Source organism: Asterias rubens, chromosome 13 (assembly GCF_902459465.1).
Source record: "Asterias rubens chromosome 13, eAstRub1.3, whole genome shotgun sequence".
Taxonomy (NCBI): domain Eukaryota; kingdom Metazoa; phylum Echinodermata; class Asteroidea; order Forcipulatida; family Asteriidae; genus Asterias; species Asterias rubens.
The window spans coordinates 9,980,771-9,997,989 of NC_047074.1; the positions used below are offsets into that span (position 1 = coordinate 9,980,771).

At 39.3% G+C, this 17,219-nt stretch overlaps 1 protein-coding gene across 1 annotated transcript; it reads left to right on the plus strand.

Moving 5' to 3' along the window:
* The first annotated feature begins 933 nt into the window (after positions 1 to 933).
* Positions 934 to 16,927, plus strand: LOC117298692 (regulator of nonsense transcripts 3A-like). The gene is made up of 11 exons (XM_033782010.1): positions 934 to 1,123; positions 6,920 to 7,026; positions 7,756 to 7,862; positions 8,858 to 8,956; positions 10,174 to 10,281; positions 11,818 to 11,873; positions 12,050 to 12,223; positions 13,342 to 13,484; positions 14,452 to 14,726; positions 15,172 to 15,533; positions 16,033 to 16,927. The coding sequence occupies exons 1-11, from the start codon at positions 1,025 to 1,027 to the stop codon at positions 16,792 to 16,794; spliced, it is 2,292 nt and encodes a 763-aa protein (XP_033637901.1). The 5' UTR covers positions 934 to 1,024; the 3' UTR covers positions 16,795 to 16,927.
* Positions 16,928 to 17,219: the final 292 nt, after the last annotated feature.

Below are 17,219 nucleotides of genomic sequence, written 5' to 3' on the forward strand. Positions count from 1 at the left end.
AGCAAAACTGGACAACAGAGGGCAGCATGCATTATTGAACTCAAGATTCAAGAAAATCTGTGGCCCTTTTTGAAACGACTAGATTTGGCTTTGGGTTCGGCTCAGGCTAGCGTCGGCCCTGTCGGTTGTTTTAACTTGCGCATGCTTGTAGTGTACGCGCTCAGGGCCGGCTTCAGACGAGAGAGAACGGAGCCTCAGGCCGAATACAAAGCCGCAACCGTGGTTTCGAAAAGGGCCTGTCCCACCACGATGGGGGGGGGGGGGGGGGGGGGGGTAAAAAGTGGCCATTCTGCTAATCTGGTATTGATTAGAATAGCAAAAAAGCAGTTTTATGTTTTTTTATTTTAAATAATGAATTTTTTTACTTGTTAACGTTTCTGTTCTGAACAGCAGATTTTTATCTCCTTATCATGAAAAGAGTAAAGAACGAAAACTGGTATGGCCATAATTGCAATTTTGTATTCCTCTGTAATTCAACCAATGTAAAGACTCGGTCTCTCTCTGGGGGCCGAAAAGTGGCCATCTCTTTTTTCTCTCAGAAAACCAAATCACTTTGTCGCATAAGAGTCTTTCGTCTGACAATCTAGAAAGGGCGAATCACAAAGACTTGTAGATAATTTAAATAAATTGCTCAAGAGTGTGGAGCAAAATAATAATTAATATAAAAACGTCTTTGGCGCGCTATTTATACTATAAAAACTTTTCAGATTCAAATTTTTGGAGCAAAAATGTTTTTCTTACAACATTCATACATTCTTTGAATGAATTGTTTCTCAAATTCATGATATTGAAAACTGCTGTTGGTTGGTGTTGCCAAACGGGCCTTTATTTAAGCCTACACCTAAACCACTACCTCGCTAGAAAAAGTAGTGACATCGCGGGAAAAAGGGGGAGATCCCGGACTGTATCAACAGAGGGCGCTTTCACCAGACTCTGAAAAAACAACACAATCGAGTAATTTTTTGCTTGAAAGTTCGAGAGGGGTAACTGGGGGAAACTGTCCCACAAAGTCAAAACCTTCAAAATGACTAAAGAAGTAAAGAGTGACAGTGTCAGTAGCCCTGGTTCCGTCGATGGTGCTGACAAAAAGAAAATGAAGGATGCACCGAGTGCAATGACCAAGGTAGGTCACGGAAGATGTCAACTTCCAATTATTTTTTGATAAGTTGTCCAATTTCCGGACAAAGAAATTTTTACACAGGCACAGCAAACTTCATTTAAAAGTTCTAATAAATTTGTTTAATAAATATTACTTTTTCTACCTGATTATAACTTATATTTATAAGAAGCTAAAATTCTGTCTAGTTTGTACACACCAAAATGACCATGGTCCATGGATTTTTGAATTAAAATGAAATAAATATATTAATATTATTTTAAAATTAAGGTAGGTACGTGACAATCCGGGGATCCCGTGCGTAGCTCCGTGCACCCCCGAACTGATCGTTCATTGACCGGCCGCGTAGTAAATCGCGTCATCAGTTTGAGGGTAGTAGTCGTATTTTAAGAGCATACTTACTGCACATGTGTTGATGACGTAGTACACATGTTCCTGTCTATCAGCGTCTTCGAATTTTTTCGATCCGAGTTGTAAAAGTGGAAAAAAAAATCCGTGAAAGTTTTGGGTCGTCAAAGTCATCGATTCGTTATCCGAAGGTAAGCTTTGTTTGTTTTAAAACCTATACTCATTGTTTGTTCATATGTTCGTCTATACTTACTGTGAATTTGAAGTGATTCTGATAACCCCCACTTTAATTTTTACCGGCCGCAAAATGTTGTGTCGGTGGCGAAATTTTTTAAAATGGCCGGATTTCATACTGCCGGATGCTTGTTGTAAAATACTGTCACTTCCTTTTAAACTACTTTTAGGCTCTAAAATCATTCTTAAATGAGACTTAGGGATGTTTCCCATTGACTTTACGAAAAAAAAGTGTAAATTATGCCTCACAGACACCGATGATTATGGATTTGTAAGGGTGGTTTTTCAGTAGAGAAAAATGACATAAGCGATCCTGACGTCACGTGACCAAATCTCGGCAATGTGATTGGTCAGTGCCAATGTTTACAAACACAGGCTGCCTTTTTTTTCGACGGTGTATTGCTTAACCTTCATGTTGTGTGGTTTTAAGGTCATTTCGCGTTTTTTTTTTAGATTGTTTTTAATTTTAATTAGTGTTTTAATAAACAGGTTATGAAATAATTGATTTAATTAAAGAAAAATTCCACTTCCTCGCCGCAAAAAATATAAAGTATTGACTCTTGTGTAAATGCCAGTCCTTATAAATTTATATAATTTATCATTTTTACATTCTGCTTTTTATTTTGTTTATAGGGTTTGTGATAGGCGACAATAATGCCACCAAAGAAAAGGAAACTGGCATTGCCAGCAAAGGTTGGCAAGATACGCCAATACTTGACAGATAATTTTAGCATCTTCCCTGAAGAACTGAAGAATTTCAAGAATGGCCATGTACTTCTTCAGTACATCATAAATGACAGCTCTAGGACAATGACTATAAAGGCAGTGATGAAAAAACTTCCATCATGTGTCATTAATCTCAGCCAGCTTCAATCTCTTCTGACCCAAGCAAAGAAGTTCAAGAATTTAAGGCGTGATTCTGAAATGGAGAAATACGCATCCCTTTGCAACCAATTGTTCAATCCTGTCAATGAAGATCCTGAGCCAGAGACCTCCAAGCTAGAACATTTTGACAGTAAGTGTCTTTCTAACTTGTTTTGCGAACGACGTGAAATAATAAAATCATTGAGAATCTTAAATGTTTTATACATAGGCCTACCATGGAAATTAACAAAACAAAATTAAATTGTGACAATGCACACACAAGTGATTTTTTATTATTTGTTCTCTTTGTCCTACTGAGTTTTCCTTTGTGGTGATTATCTGTATATTATAATAATATTGACATCACATGTTTTCTGACTTGCACTGTGGTGAGTTTATTTTTGAATCTTTTCAATTGTCAAGCCCAAACTTAAATCTTCAAACTTTCAACCCAAATGTCATTTTATTATACATTGTAGTAACAAAGGTTTGTAAATTATTCAAATTTCAGGTCCAAAGGAGGTTCAGCCTCAGCCTGGAACATCACAACAGCTTGACCCCCAGCCTGGAATATCACAACAGCTTGATCCCCAGCCTGGAACATCACAACAGCTTGACCCCCAGCCTGGAACATCACAACAGCTTGACCCCCAGCCTGGAACATCACAACAGCTTGACCCCCAGCCTGGAACATCACAACAGCTTGACCCCCAGCCTGGAACTTCAGCACAGCTTGAGCCCCGCCCCCAGCCTGGAACTTCAGAACAGTCTATTGATCCCCAGCTGCCAAAGACACCAAGATCATCTTCGTCTAATCGCTCCTCTCCACGTCAAGGGCTTCTTACTCCCAGGAAATTGAAGCTGAAAAAAAGATTGGAGTATCTTTCCCAGACAAGGAGTACCATGAAGCTTAAGTACAAAAATAAGATTGCAAAATTGCGACATGAAATCAACTACCAAAGTCTGCATAAAGTAAAATATCTAAACCAGGTAATAACCCGCAAAGACCTTTCACTAAAAAAGAAGGACAACAAAATAAAACGCCTCAGAGTACAGTTTTCAAAGACGGTGTTGGCAAAGGAGCTGGCTGAAACAAAGAAAAAACTAAAAAATTCAAGGCGAAACAACAAACGACTACAAAATGTGAACAAGAAGAGATGCTCCTCTGAAGCTACTGATGATGTCGAATTCCAGAAACTGCAGGATGAAGTCAATGTGAAAACTTCAACTATAATAGCCTTGGAGAATGAAAACCTTTGTTTACAAGAGACAGTCGAGTCATTGCAGCTTGGGGAAAGTAAATTACAGAAGGAAGGCAAAGTGTATTCCCCAGAAATGAGGATGTTGGTGTATGATGCAGTAGTTAATCATGTTCCAACAAAAAACGTACCAACTCTGATTCAACAGTTTGCGAGACGGTCTGGAGTTATTCTTGACAAAGTTCCACACCGAAACACTGTAGAGATGATGACCAGGGAGTTGGGAGTCATTTCTGATTTTCAAGCTGCTGAAATTCTTCTTCAAAATCAAAATATCACTCTTGGTTTTGATGCAACGACTCAAGAAGGTGTCCACGTCAATAGTGTTCATATCACTACCCAGACAACCTGCCACATACTTGATATTGACCAATTGGCTGGTGGTACATCAGAGGATTACGCACTACACATCGAAGCAAGTATTCAACGCATCAACGATGTTTACTGCCAGTTCTACTCAACCAACTTCTCAGAAAATCGGAAAAAAATACTAAATAACATATCAAATACTATGTCTGACAGAGCTGTAGTTAACCATGCTACAATACAACGACTTGAACTGTCCTGGAGAAAATCCCTTAACGAGCTCAACTGTCACCTCCATCCCTTAGATACCATCGCCAGTAAGACAAGATCAACGCTAAAAATTATGGAGCCTGCTGATGTTGGTAAAAAGTTATGGGGGACTGAATCCTTGAGTCACCAACTTGTTCTCGCAGTCAACAAACTACGTTATAAAGACGGTCGCGGGGACCCAAAAGGTTTTAAAACCTACTTGGATAATGCTGGACTTCCAAGAGGACTCATTCCAAGATACAGGGGTAACCGCCTCCACATAATGTTTCACATCTGTGGCAAACTTCATTCACATTGTGATTTTTTTCTGAAGATGTTTGAAGAAGGAACTGTTACTTGCGGTGGTCTTCTGGGGGGGATAAGGCAAGATTTCTTGAATCCTTGTTCCCAAGTTGAAATTCAAATTCTGGGGCTGATCGGAAAATTACTCTCAGGACCATGGATGGCCACGTTTTACACATCCAGTGAGTCTCCAATCAGTCACATCGATGGCATCACCATTGTCAAGGAAGTTGTTGCTCTTATGAAGAAGTTTTCCCTCACCCCACTTGACACGCTGTCCACTACAACAGATTTCTTCGGCAATGAACTCAAGTCTACTGATGAAACTCTCGGCAAACTCCAACAGAAGCCAGCAGATGATCCATTATTTGAGACAATGATGGGGGCCTGTCTCTCTGCAAGTGTTAGTGTACTAGAAAAACAATATGAGCGGTACTTCGGCACCGACTTGACCGACAAATTAAGAACAGAAACTGAGTCTGCAAGATGCCACAACATAGATGCCGAGGAAATAATGGGGATGTTTAGTGCCTCTAAAGAACGTGCCCCCAATGCAACGATGTGTTATTTGTCGTCAAGGATCCGGGCGCAGAAGAATAAGGTGGTTGATTTTCTCGACAATCTGGAAGAAGAAAAGAGAGCAAAGCTGATTGAGGTGGCAATAACATTAGGAAGAAAGCACAGACAAGAGAGACGGAAGAAAAGTAGAGAAATCCAAGTAGAGATTCGTAAACGGCTGGCTAATAAACTCCAGAAACAGAAAACAAAAGACAGGCAGAAGCTGGATCGATTACTCAGATCCTGTGACACAGGGTCACTGGATTTAAGCAAACAAAATGAATTTGGGGATTTGGGAGAAGACAGACTTCAAACCGTTAAGGACATCATTGCTGGGAAGATTGTGGGTCACAAACTTTCACACATTTGGTATGATGAAGACACTCAGGAGAAAACCGTGTACTTCGGGAAGGTAGAAAAATTGTTGAAGAGAAATGGGGGAACTTACCGGATCGGGTACTGGAAAGAGGATCAGCTGTATGACGATGATGCAGAAGACTTTGACCTTTCGAAATACACACTGGCAGTTGACTTCATCTGTGAAGACTTGATACTTTCATAAAGATACATGTACATGTTACTCAATTGTAAGTGGGTAAAATGTTGTTCAAAACAAAATCCTCAAGTCGCATGACTTTGTATTTTTTGTTTTTGTTCGTTAAGAAAATTATCCCTTTTTTTAATGTCAGTAACTAAAATTAAGGAACCCATCTTTTATAGTAAGTAAAAAGAGTTGCAAAGTGTTCTGTGTTAGTAAGGCTTTCTTTACTGAAAGTTTTATTAAAATCTGTGGGATATTACAAAAGTTATGACAATTTTTGGTTCAGAACTCTCCGAAAAGTCCCAAAAAGGTCACACGTTTTCTTTGTTTTCTATTATAAAACAATACAAAATTAAGCCCGTCAATTAAATCTTAAAATATTCATAACTTTTTTAATAATTGACCCATGACCAAACAATTTATATCATTGTAATGCTTACTGTGAGCTCTTTCCAATGGTATTAAAACTAAGCCAAAATGTTGAATTTGAATTTTTTTGTCACATACCTAATTAAGGAGTTAAAACTTTTTTATTAAAAAAGAAATATATTTAGTATAGGGTAGGGCCTATTTTATTAATTATTATAATAAATAACATAATTATATTATTTTCCCCGAAAATAAATAACTGATTCGTGGCGCATAAAAAAAGAGGTTTTTAATCAACAAACATACTGTCCTGGGAAAAGTTTCCGTATCACGCCACCACTTGTTCATTCAATATGATAGTCCAGTATCTATATTGGAAAAGTTTCTGTCTGGCACCACCCCTTTTTCATTTGATGTGAACTAATAAATAGTATCTAATTTACCTCACGGAGATATTCCTTTTTGTAAAAATGAGTGAAAAAGTGGTGGCGCCATATGGAAAGTTATCCATTTAATTTATCTCAATGATGAGATATCCCTTTTTGTAAAAAGTGGTGGCAGGATACGGAAAGTTATCCATACTTTTAAAATAGGAGTCAAACATTTTGAGCCTTCGTAATGCTAATTTTTAAAATGATTATTGACAGGAGAGTACGTCAATGCCCATGTCGATGTGCATTACTATTGCTAGTCTGTCCTGTCGTTGACCAAGATGTCTTTTTTACCATGACGACATGTTTTATATATTGTCTCATAATTTGACAATTTCAGGTTATTATCCGGTGCCTGCCCCCTACCCTGTCTGAAGCAGACTTCCTGGAACAGGTTTCACCCCTTGCAGATAACAACTACTTGTACTATGTCAAAGCAGACAGAAGGTGAGTTGCATTAAGGGCCAGTGGTTAGACTGCCGCCGTCGATTTCACCAAACTCTCCCTAACCTTCGGATTAATCTTAGGACTGATGTAGTAGGATGAGTTAAGTTCCGTATCCATAGACATTAGGACGCATTGAACCCATCCTAAATTAGGATGGGTTTATACTCGTCCTAACTCGAGATAGGACTTCTCCGAGCATTTCGTGAAATCGGCTGCTGGACTTGTAATTACATGGTTGTGGGTTTGAATCTTTCAAAATACATAGTAGCCGCAGCACAATGGCTAGAATAAGTTGATACTTGATACTTGATGAAGCTGGTGAAAGCTAAACTGGGATGATGTGCTGTGCATGACGCCGTGACCAGTGGTGCACACTTGCGGGCCCATTACCCGGATCTCCGGAAGGGCTGCAAGCCTAAATGCTTGGATGGAGGGTGCACTGACGACAGTAGAAGATAATCTATTCCAGATCCTGATGGTGCGACGATAGAATGAATATTTGTAGCAGTCCAGGGAGAAAGAGGGTACGCCATATTTGTTTAGGTGATGATCATGTCTCAACTGTTTGGGTCTAGTGACTGAATCACAATGTCTTGATTTGTGCAATTCACAATAAGAGGTGATAAACCACTGTTTCTTTTGAGAGAGATTGGCTGTTGCCAGCTTGGCATTTATATCCCGTTGTGTGAGTTTGCTTCTAAAAAATGCAGTTTTTTGTTTGTCTTGTAGCCTTGGACCCAATGCGTTTTCAAGAGCCTACATCAACTTCATCAATCCAGAGGAGATACTCTCATTCCGAGACCGATGGGACGGCTACCTCTTTACTGATACAAGAGGTAATCACTGACCAATTCTAATGTTAAAGCACTGTACACGTTTGCCAATTACTCAAACTATATACTAGTATAAAACTTGGTAACGAGCAATAGAGAGCTGTTGAAAGTACATGTATAAAACATTGTGAGAAACAGCTCCCTCTGAAGTAATGTAGTTTTCATAAAAGAAGTAATTTTCCACTAAAATATTTGAATTTGATTTCGAGACCTCAGAATTAGATTTTGAGGTTCCAAAATCAAGCAACTGAAAGTGCAAAACTTTGACCGTGTGACAAGGGTGGTTTTTCTGCCATTAATTTATATTATCTCGCAACTTCGATGACCAATTGAGTTCAAATTTTCACATGTTTGTTAGTTTCTGCATATAATGTTGAGATACACCAAGTGAGAGTACTGGTCTTGTACAATTACCAAAGGTGTCCATCGTCTTTAAGCTAGCCAGCAAATGTTTGTATTTTTACATAAATATCCAGGACTCAATATCCAGGAAATAAAATTTCAGGAAATCTCCGGGGTTTGGGGTTTGAATTTTGTGTTTTTCCACTGCTCCCTGTATTCATTCCGCCTGTGATCTATCTTCCTGCAATTTTTTAATCTTCTTTCCCATAAAAGCAAACTGACAATGAAAAGTTGCCTTCTTATAGAGTTCCACAGCCAGTGCCGCGATGCCCTGTGCTGTTGCTGTGGTGCCCTGTGCAAGGTTCCAATACAAATTTAAATTTTCCTCATAGAGGTCTACCCCACAGAGGGAAATTGCCCTGCCGTCGATTTCACAAAACTCTTCCTAACTTAAGATTAATCTTAGGACTTAGGACGGGTCCCAACCCTGCACTGTAGCATGCGGACCTTAAGAATAATCTTAAGTTAGGACGAGTTACTCATCCTAACTCGAGATAAGACGAGTCCTAACTCTTTGTGAAATCGACGACTGCCACTTTAAGAGCAAAGTTCAAGGCTTGTGTTTGATAACAAATCCGGAACTATTCCTTCTGTAGGTACAGAATATCCAGCCGTTGTGGAGTTCTCTCCGTACCAGAAAGTCCCCAAGAAACTAGGAAGGAAAGCCGACCCTCGCTGTGGAACAGTTGAGACTGGTAAGTTGGGACAAGTTAAAAAGTTGGAGCTATTAAAGGAACACATTGCCTTGGATCGGACGAGTTGGTCTATAAAAAGCGTTTAAAACCGTTTGTTATGAAATATATATGGTTAGAAAGATGTTGTATAAGTAGAATATAATGATCCACACAAGTATCACTCAAAATTGAACGGTTTTCTTTTTACGTCGCAAACTATCACGGTCGGCCATTTGACTCCTATAAATGGCCGATCGTGTTATTGGACGAAGCAAAAAGAAAACCACGCAATTTCGAGGCATATTTTGTGTAGATCATTGTATTCTACTTTTACATCATCTTTCTATATGCATTTTATAACAAACGGTCACAAAACGCATTTCAAAGACCAACTCGACCGATCCAAGGCAACATGTTCCTTTAATGGTCATAGATTGGTTTTTGCAACAGAATGATGGTTGTTTTTTCTACAAGGTATATAGAGCTACGTTTTGAAGTATGAGACCTGTTTTTTTTATAGCACCATGTAATGGTTTACAAGGTGCTGTGGCGCAATATACTGCCAATCAGACCAGGAACACGTAGACGAATCCCCTCTTTTTACGATAAGTGCACTGGGTTCTTTTAAATGTGCATCAGATAACACATGGTAAATAATTAAGTCCCATCCTAATGACACAGCAATAATGGTTTAAAAGTGTTTTTCTTAAAGGCAGTGGACACTATTGGTAATTACTCAAAATAATTATTAGCATAAAACCTTACTTGGTAATGAGTAATGGGGAGAGGTTGATAGTATAAAACATTGTGAGAAACGGCTCCCTCTGAAGTAATTTAGTTTTTCGAGAAAGAAGTAATTTTCCACAAATTTGATTTCAAGACCTCAGATTTAGAATTTGAGGTCTCAAAATCAAGCATCTGAAAGCACACAGCTTCGTGTGACAAGGGTGTTTTTTCTTTCATTATTATCTCGCAACTTTGACGACCGATTAAGCTCAAATTTGCACAGGTTTTTTATTTCATGTATATGTTGAGATACACCAACTGTGAAGGCTAGTCTTTGACAATTACCAATTGTGTCCAGTGTCTTTAAAGACACAAGTGTCATGACCCGAATTAAAACCCACATTCTTCTGATCAGCACCACCAGAGCTTAAGTCCGATGTTCTTATCCACTTGGCCAGGACACACCACTAACGAAGGAGGACTTATACCTTGGTTGTTTCTTATTTCAATAGATGAGGACTTCTTGGCCTTTGTGGAAGCCTTCCAGGCTGAAGTAGAACGTCTTCCCAGTGCAGAGACCTATCTGGAGGAGCTAGAGGCAAAACTAAGTGAAAAGGAAGGTAAACAAACAGAATGGAGTGGTCTTTATTTTTTTTGTGTAATGTTCTTTTTTTATTTCCTCATTACATTCAAATATTGCTACTCGTACACTTTGAGCTGATGAGAAACACTTTTTGCATTCATTTCTATTTGTGTCATTAGAAACTTCCGTATTTAGCGCTCTATAAAATGTTGTAATTATTATTATTATTTATATGTTGGCAAAAAGACTCTACTTTTATGCATTTTGGTGTAAAGGACGTATATTTGTGTGTGCAGTTCTTGAAAACATTTGTTTCTTATGGAAATTGAAGGCCATTTTGTCACAGTTTCACTGGTTTCCAACTTGATATTTGTCTATATTCTGTTTATATTTACATATTCATGTGTAGTCTTTTTCTTTTTGTTTTATATTATATTTTGCATTTTATCGTGTACTTTGATTGTGTATGTTTGTTGTTGATGTACCATACATAATGTTTTATTTTTGGTGTAAACAATGTATGAGTTGCTGTGTTTTCATCTTAAGCCTCAAACATGTCAGAGATACCAGACCTACATGGTAGAAACCTCGTAACCACGGTATTCCGTGACATCACATGTTTACCAACAAAGAACCACAGAGCCTGGACTTCCTGATTTGTTGACAGCTCAAAGGAAGAAAATGAAATCTGATTTTTTTGTTGAGATTGCACCAACTTTTCATAGAAAGGTGGCACATCTTTTAAGCTTAACATGTTGTGCTGACACACACTGCTATTTTTATAATTCTTGAATTTATCCCAAAATCATGATACAAAATGTAAAAATTGTCCATTCGAGTCTGTGTAGTATCTCGCTTGAAAGGTCCATATTATTCTGAAACCAAACAGCACTTCTAGTTTTTGTCTTTTTTTCCAAACCCCTGTTTCCCAGAAAAGCTGTGTCCAATAAATAAAGAATATACTAGCCATGTCTGTTTGGTATTGGCATACTGTATGATGATGATTGTACAGAAATGAATTGTCACTACAGTCAGTTACAGTTAATGTTTGTTTAGAATTGACTAATCCGCTTGTTAAAAAGTGTATTTCCAATATTCTATTGTTTTTTACTGCACAGTCAGGTGCTGAAGATCTGGCTTAGGGTGGCCTGGTAATCTCTCCCCTATTGTTGATCCTTTTCTTCTATGTGTTTTATGTAACTTATTCTATTTTATTCGCCTTTTCTACTTTCTATTCCCCCTTGTTCTGTTTTTATCCCGTTTCAACCTTTCATGTATTTTTATTTTCTATGTTTTTTTTTATGCAACTGATTTTATAGATAATTGTAGGTAGTTTTAATATTGATGTCTAATCACCATTTGCTTTTTGCCTTAAATTTGCCAATTACAATTAAATTTTTATCTTGAGTTTCTACTTATTATAGGCTTATACATTATGTATATTAAAGGTAGGCCTACTCTATAAATCCATTTTTTATTACTATTACTATAATTAATATATTGCCACATGTTTACTTTGCCAAATGTTTGAATGATTGATGCATTGACTCTCGATTGTTCCTCTTTTTTACAGCTAGAGCAATTACGCCCTTGCTCACCTTCATCAAAAACAAAAAGTTGGAAAGAATTGTAAGTAACTGAAACTCCTCAACTCTCGTAATAAATTCTTATATAATTTTACATAACCACAATACTTTGAAGTGCAAAGTTTTTTAAAATGCTTTATACGATCGAAAGCTGCTGTAAGCTTCTGAAACCAAAAGTTTTGAATCCAAACCTTTCCTTTAAATGTCCAAACTGTGCAGAAGGTCCGCCAGGAGGCCAAAGATGAGCGACGACGGAAGGAGAGAGAGCAGAAGAAGAGAGATGACGAGAGACGTCAAAAGAGGGACGACGAAAGAAGACGTCAACGTGAGAGGCAGAGACAGAAAGAAAAAGAGTCAAAGGAATCTGACAAATCAGAACCACAAAAGATTAAGGTATTGTTTGGTCCTTCCATGGCAAAGCAGCCAAGCTCAACAATATTGTTTTATTTATTTGAGATCGCTTCTCGGTAAACTGAGGGTGTTTGTTTTTTAAATTTCAAAGTTTCAAAGGCATGGTATGTATTAAAGGCACTGGACACTATTGGTAATTATCAAAGGCCAGTCTTCTCACTTGCTGTATCTCAACTTGCATAAAATAACAAACCTGTGAAAATTTGAGCTCAAGTGGTCATCGTAGTTGGGAGATAATGAAAGAAAAAACACCTTTGTAACACGGAGCTGTGTGCTTTCAGATGCTTGATTTCGAGACCTCTAATGCTTGATTTCTCGAAAACCGTGCACTTTAGAGGGAGCCGTTTCTCACAATGTTTTATACTATTATCAACCTCTCCCCAATACTCGTTACCAAGTAAGGTTTTATGCTAATAATTATTTTAATTAATTACCAATAGTGTCCACTGCCTTTAAGCCTTGGTGACTAGTGTGATTAATGTTGAAGTCGTGACTATTAATTGCTTAGTCGAGTTGCGGCTACTGCTTTTTCAACTAGTTGGTTATTTGTGCCACCACAACTTCCACAAAAAATAGTTGCGACTACCTGCTTGTTGAACCAATTGTGTTGTTGAGGGCTATTCCTGACAACATAATTAACTTACGAAACACAATCAGACATCAGTGACACAATCCTTCAATCCTTTGAGCTTGAATGTTACTATATTACGCTAGCGACACACAATGTCTTAAGAATCTTGAGAATGAAAAATTTGTCACGAATGGTGTGTATTTGCAACTATTTGAGGTACGACTAGTCAAGATGCAATGCATCTTGAGAATTAGAAATTAGTTGCGACTAGTGTGCTAGTCACAACTATTTGAGGCGCGACTAGTCAAGATCAATGCATCTTGAGAATTAGAAATTAGTTGCGACTAGTGTGCTAGTCACAACTATTTGAGGCGCGACTAGTCGAATAGTAAATTTCAGTAATAGCCCAGGCCTAGTTGCTCCCATTTTTAACTTTCAAACACTCCATAATGACAGTGGATGATGATTTTCTCCTGAAATGATGATCAAACTAAACAATTTCTTTGTTTTTTGTTTTCTCCTAATGTAGCTGCTGAAGAAACCAGAGGGAGACAAGTCTAACAGAAGGAGAGATGAACCCACAGCTAGTTCCAAGATGGATGACAGGGGGAAGGAGAGAGACCGAAGGGGAAGAGTTGATGCTGTCCAGAATAAAGGGCGGTCCGATGATAGGTAAAGAGCTAAAGCGTTAAAGACAGTGTACACTATTGGTAATTGTCCAAGACTAGTCTTCTCACTTGGTGTATCTCAACATATGCATAAAATAACAAACCTGTGAAAATTTGAGCTCAATTGATCATCGAAATTGCGAGATAACGGTGAAAGAAAAAAGCACCCTTGTCACACGAAAATGTGTGCTTTCAGATGCAAGTCGATTTCGAGACCTCATCTATTTTCTGAGGTCTTGAAATCAAATTCGTGGAAAACTACTTCTTTCTCAAAAACTACGTAACTTTAGAGGGAGCCGTTTCTCACAATGTTTTTTACTATCAACCTCTCTCCATTACTCGTTACCAAGTAAGGTTTAGTGCTAATAAATATTATGAGTAATTACCAATAGTGTCCACTGCCTTTAAGATATAACAAATAGATCTTCTCCAATGTGATATGTAAATTGCACATAGCGCTTGAGCTCTAACATTTTGGTTGGCAAAATGAGGAAACGCCGCACTGTTTTGTAAATAGCTAATGGCTGCGTGACGCGATCGTGCATCTGCTGAATGCACATCTCTACTCCGTAAGCCAACCAATAGGGTCTGTATTCATGAGTGAATGTATTGGCAATATTTCTTCAGAAAGGTCTATTGTTGGGAAGGGTTGCAATTGAAAAACTCATTTCAACTTGACCTTTTTTCAACTACAGTTTTACCTTTTTTTCACACTTTTCAACAAAGAGGATATTTTTAGATGGAAATAAAAGAGTATTGACTATTGACTTACTTGGCTGTTAATAACCTTGCGATAAAGGACGTCGTCTTTAGTTCGTTTCTGCATCCCAAGGACATGAACCTGCTACTTTTAAAAGGCCTGTAAGACCTTGTTGCCAATTTATTACTCCCTAATAAACTAGCAATTAAAGACCGTGTCGTACTGAGCTGACAAAATTAATGTTCCTTTGATTTTTTGTCTGCATTCTCAGAAAAGAAAGAGACTTCAAGTCAACATCCAAAGATTCCCGCACAGGGTCTCAGAGGGATGCTGAGGAGAGAGATAAGTCCAGACAGAAAGATCGGGACTGGGAACACGAACGGCGAGACAGAGATCAACACAGAGACAAAGAACGGGAGAGGAACAAAGATAGAGATAGACAGCGCGATAGAGACAGAGACAGACATGCTGACAGAGGGGCTGACAAACACCGTGACAAAAGGCACGATCAGGAGACCAAAGTAGCCCCTGAGAGACGCAATAAAGGTAGGTGGCCCTCAACTAATAAGAGGCTGATGAGACCAAAAGAAAGTGTTTTTGAGAAGATACCAATTAAGGACCTCCACAGCTGCCAATTTTGATTGCCACACTCGAAACTAACCCTGATTTAAGTGTGTGTGAAAAAAAAAAAACCTTAAAAGTAACCAACTAAAACCAGACAAACGATAAAATGTTTGCACCTAGATCTAGAGTCTACACAATAGCTTACTAGCCCAGGGGTCGATTTCACAAAGAGTTAGGACCTAGGAGATATACAAAACGTGTGGCTGGTCCTAAGTTTGGACGAGTAACTTGTCCTAACTCGAGATAAGACTAGTCTTAACTCTTTGTGAAATCCACCCCTGGGCTTAAATCTCTGGCATGTGGTCAAGTGATTATTTCGTTCTCTGCTACATGCATTCATCAGAAGTGTTTGTTTAACTTGACCTAGATTCCGACTCAAGGGGACAATCCCAGCGAGAGGATCGACGTGACGGCGGCCGCCGAGACTCGTACAAAGAGAAGCCTCCGAGGCAATCTCAGGGGAAGGAAGGCGAACGTGACAGGAGAGATGTCGAGTCATCTCGCAGGAACAGCACCAGCGACAAAAGACCCGACAGGAGCGAGGGCCAGTCGAGGACAACCGGGCAGGGCAGTAGAGAGGGGCCTAGTAAGAAGGAAGAGAGGGACATGGGGGCTAGGGCCGACAGGAAACCAAGAAGTGACTCTCATGAGGAGCACTCGGAGAGGTCGGCAAAATCTGGCCGTGGGAGGGACAGGTCTGACCGTGAGCGTGACCGTGTCCGCAATAAGGTAAAACTTCCCTTTAGGAATGTATGAAAATACAGGCACATTATTTTGTTGTAAGTTTAAACCAATGTCTTGTAAATATTGTATTTTTGTTTTTTTCATTTAAGACTCTTAGCTTTTATTACAATACTGATTGTATACTAATTTAGGGTTTTACCCTTAAATCGATGTGTGTTAGCACTGTATACTCAGTACTTTCCTGAGTAGAGCTCTGTGAACAAAATCACAGGTGTATTAATGTAGGATTCAAACTGCCGCCAGCTATCGAGCAATCTCGGTGGTCTACTTGGTAAGACATCTGCTCTAGAATTGCAAAGGTCGTGGGTTCGAATCCCACCTGAGTGATATGCCTGTGATTTTTCACTGAACTCGGGATAGTACTGTGTATATAGTGCTAACACACATCGGTGTATTATGGGTAAACCAAAGTTAATATTCTTGTAATATTCATGATGAAAATTTGACATCTATTTGTTGATCTTGATATCTGTTTACTTGATAGGACCGACCAGCCATGGCCCTCTATCAACCAGGCAACAGGGGAGTAGGTTCTAAGGAGCAAGACGACAAGGAGGTCGGAAGCAAGTCAAAAGATGAAAGGTCAAGCCCTGTCGACTCCCTGCCTGAGAAGCCAAAGTCAGGGGAGGACAGACGAGAAGGGCGAAGAGATAGTAAAGACTCCAGTCAGGGGAAAGGTGGCTCAACTCCAAGACCTTCCCAAGGAGGAAAAGATGATCAACGCAGCAATGATAGAAATAGAAAAGACGGGCGTGGGCCTAAGGATGGCGACCACAAAGGCTCGAGGCAACATGGAGGGAGGGACGACCGGCCAAGAGAGGGCGACAGACGGGGAGACAGAGGGGGTGATAAACCCAGGAGTAGTGGAAGCAATGATTCGTCGCGCAGCGGAACCAGCGAGAGACAACGAGGGGGTCAAACTCCCCGAGACAGACCCGGCGATAGACCCAAGGGAAGTGATGGACGAGGAACTACACCGAGGGATGTTAATAGGCGATCCTATGATAGGCCTAGAGACAGGGGAGGTGATAGACCGAGGGGTGGTACTAACGATAGACCGCGTGACAGGGGTGCTACCAAAGGGCCTACTAGGCAGCCGGAGAGGGATCAGGGTAGGGGTAAGCCCGGGGTACACTCTGGAGGAGATAAGACTGGGAGTGATAAGGGGAAAGAGAAAGGCAGCGACAGACCGGGAGATAAAGGAAGTAGTGATGGGAAGAGTGGGGCAGCAGACAGCTCAAAGTAGATTGATATGTAGTATAGAGAGGTTTAAGTTTCAAGTCTTTTAAGTATTATTTGGTTTATGGAACCGTTCGATTGTTTTAAAGACGCTGAACATTTTTGAAAATTGTCAAAGACCAGTCTTCTCACTTGGTGTATCTGAGCATATACCAAAAACAGCAACCTGTGAAAATTTGAACTCAATTGGTCGTTGAAGTTGCGAGATAATAATTTCTAACTAAAGTATTGAATTGATTTCCGCTGAAGTGTAGAAATCAAGCATCTGAAAGCACACAGCTTGTGCGACAAGGGTTTTTTTTTTTCTTTCATTATTCTCTCGCAATTTCGACGACCAAATGATTTAAAATGTTCACAGGTTTGTTATTTTATGCATATGTTGAGATACACTTAGTGAGAAGACTGGTCCTTGAGAATTACCAAAGGTGTCCA

Excerpts from the sequence above, each read along its gene's own strand:
- LOC117298692 (XM_033782010.1), top strand. The coding sequence starts at position 1,025 with ATGACTAAAGAAGTAAAGAGTGACAGTGTCAGTAGCCCTGGTTCCGTC. Across the intron at positions 8,957-10,173 it reads CTGTGGAACAGTTGAGACTG|ATGAGGACTTCTTGGCCTTT; the intron begins GTAAGTTGGGAC and ends TTATTTCAATAG. Across the intron at positions 10,282-11,817 it reads AAAACTAAGTGAAAAGGAAG|CTAGAGCAATTACGCCCTTG; the intron begins GTAAACAAACAG and ends TCTTTTTTACAG.